This window comes from Carya illinoinensis, chromosome 4, assembly GCF_018687715.1.
Source record: "Carya illinoinensis cultivar Pawnee chromosome 4, C.illinoinensisPawnee_v1, whole genome shotgun sequence".
Classification (NCBI taxonomy): Eukaryota; Viridiplantae; Streptophyta; class Magnoliopsida; order Fagales; family Juglandaceae; genus Carya; species Carya illinoinensis.
The window spans coordinates 14,489,938-14,492,430 of record NC_056755.1 but is presented as its reverse complement, the minus strand read 5'-3'; the positions used below and the strand labels follow the sequence as shown (position 1 = coordinate 14,492,430).

Here is a 2,493-nt window from a genome sequence, read left to right as displayed (position 1 = left end):
ATAAGAATACCAATATTTGGTCTAAAAAAAACAGCAAGATAATGTCACTAACCCACACTTCAATGCAATAGAGAAGCAATTAAGTGGATAAACTAATTGGTAAGGAAAAATTTGCGTATATGAGTAGCCATGATGGTGAGTTGCTAATTTTCCCAAGAGTTTAGTTTCCTTAAGTGAGGATTCAATAATTAAAAAAGAAACTCATGCCCTTTTTTTGTTCAGCATTCATGACGACATTAAATGAATGTTTCAACACTCAAAAAAATTAGTCGATTTCGCCGTAGAAATTTCTCTCGAGTTTGTTAAAAAAGAAAGTTAAAATTTACTACATACATTTTTCACTTTTATTCATAGATTTATTTTAGCGTCATGCTTCCCTTATTCAAAATAGAAGAAGAAAACCCAAAAAAAACTGTTTACAAAAGCATCGAAACTGATTTAGACGGTGTGTATTTGTTTTCTTTCTGTGCAAAAAGAAAAAACCCAAACAAACAAATAAAAACAGTCAATGATAAAATGCTACTGCATTACTTATGCAATACAATCCTATTAAATTAACCAGAACATGTACAAATTTATGAAAAATGTGAAAATTTAGAACTAAAAGAATAAATATTAACACAGAGAGAGGAGGGACAGAGGGAGACGCGGGGCCCGGGGGGGAGGAGGGGAAGAGAGATAGAGAGTTACGTTTCTTACCTGTGACCGTGGGAAGAAGCAGAAAACGATCTCTCCCTCTCTCTTCATTACAGACTTGAGACTCCGGCAGCCAGAACAAACGTTTTTAAGCAACCTCGCACAGAAAATGAAATTAGCAAATTAGGAATTATGGTTGACTACAAAAAATCAGAAGAAACTACATTCATGTGGCTCTCTCGAAATTGTTCAACAAAATTTAAGAATCTTCATGGTCAATCAGATTTCACAACTCCAGCTAATAGATATTAAAAAAGAAAAAAAAAAAAAAAAAAAAAAAAAAAAAAAAAAAAAAAAACGAAAGCAAATCACATCATAAAAGAAAACCCAATTGCAAATTGAATCCAATGATGCGAAAGAAATCAAATAATGTACATTTCATATAAAACCAACAAATCAAAAAGTGAACAAACAGAGATAGATTGAGAACTAAAAAATAAATTTTGAAGGACCTCTGGCCGGTGCAGAGGAAGAACTCCAGAGGCCATCTCTTCTTGTTGTTGAGAGGTATAGCAAACAACGACGACGACAGAAACACTAGGAGAAAACCGTTGCGCATCTCTCCTCCTTAAGCGTCTGCGGTCAATCGTCGCCAGCTCGTCGAACGCAAATAATGCAATCTCTCTCTCTCTCTCTCTCTTTGTTCTGAGTTTCTGTGTTTCTCTCTTTACGGGCACAGGAACATTGTAAAATAAACAATAGGAAACGAGAATCCTCTTTTTTGGAAATTCTAGCCGTTAATATATTTCTCCAACGGGCTTTTTGGTTTTGAAATTCCTAGCAAATTTTATGTTCGGGGAATTTCTAGCCATTGCTTGTCAGTCCTTTTATATATTATGAAGAATATGATTTTTGGGTTAATTTTTGTTTATGGGGAATTTGTGACCGTTGGATGGATATATAATCCAAACGGCTACATATCCTTCTATGCTTTTTATGTTGCGGGATTTTCTACCGTTAGAGCATTCTCATCCGGTTCCCTATATCATCCTTATCTCTAAATTTTGGGGAAAATTTTAGGGATTTACTCACTTTTGTGTCTCCATCCGGTTCCCCATTTTGGGGTTTCTGTTTAGGGTCTGTACAGGAGTTCCCCATAGATGGGGAACGACTGTACATCCCCATCGCATCCCCATCCCCAACGATTTTCCTTTCCCCCCGCGTCTTCCTTCTCTCTTGCGGTCCCACCTCCTTCCTCCTACCCTCAAGCCTACCGTACTGTGGGCCCTCGCCATAGCCGCAGTCAGCCCTCCTTCCTCTGCCGTCTCATCGCCGCCGCGACCGTCCTGTTCGCCATCCTCGGCCTGCTCTTCTTGATCACCTGGCTCGTCCTCAAGTCCCGCCTACCGGAGTTCCGGGTCGACTCGGTGTCTGCCTCCCCTCTCAATACGACTCGCTCCCAGTTAACCGCCGCGTGGAACATAACCCTCGTAGTCCGTAACCCCAACACCAAGCTTAGCATCTACTACGACCGTGTGTAGGCCTCTGTCGTCTACAAGGACGGGTCCCTAATCAGTATGATGCCGTTATCGCCCTTCTTCCAACCGAAGAGGAACGAGACCCGGGTCAGGTTCCAACTCGGTGTGGGTAGGTCAGTACGTGGGTGAAGACGTGGCGACAGAGATTTCGGACGAGAGGGCTGGTGGGTCAGTGGGATTCGGGGTCAGAGTGCTTGCTTGGATGAGGTTTAGGACTAGATCTTGGTGGAGAACGAGTCAATGTCTGCTTCGGGTTTACTGCGATCGGATTCAAATTGGGTTTGACCCGAGTAAAGCTTCCGGATCTTTGACGAGTCAA

General features: G+C 41.3%; 1 protein-coding gene across 1 annotated transcript; it reads left to right on the top strand.

Moving 5' to 3' along the window:
• The first annotated feature begins 1,796 nt into the window (after window positions 1-1,796).
• On the top strand, window positions 1,797-2,177 carry LOC122306267 (NDR1/HIN1-like protein 10). Its single transcript, XM_043118701.1, has one exon. It carries the CDS (start codon window positions 1,797-1,799, stop codon window positions 2,175-2,177), a length of 381 nt encoding a protein of 126 aa, XP_042974635.1.
• Window positions 2,178-2,493: the final 316 nt, after the last annotated feature.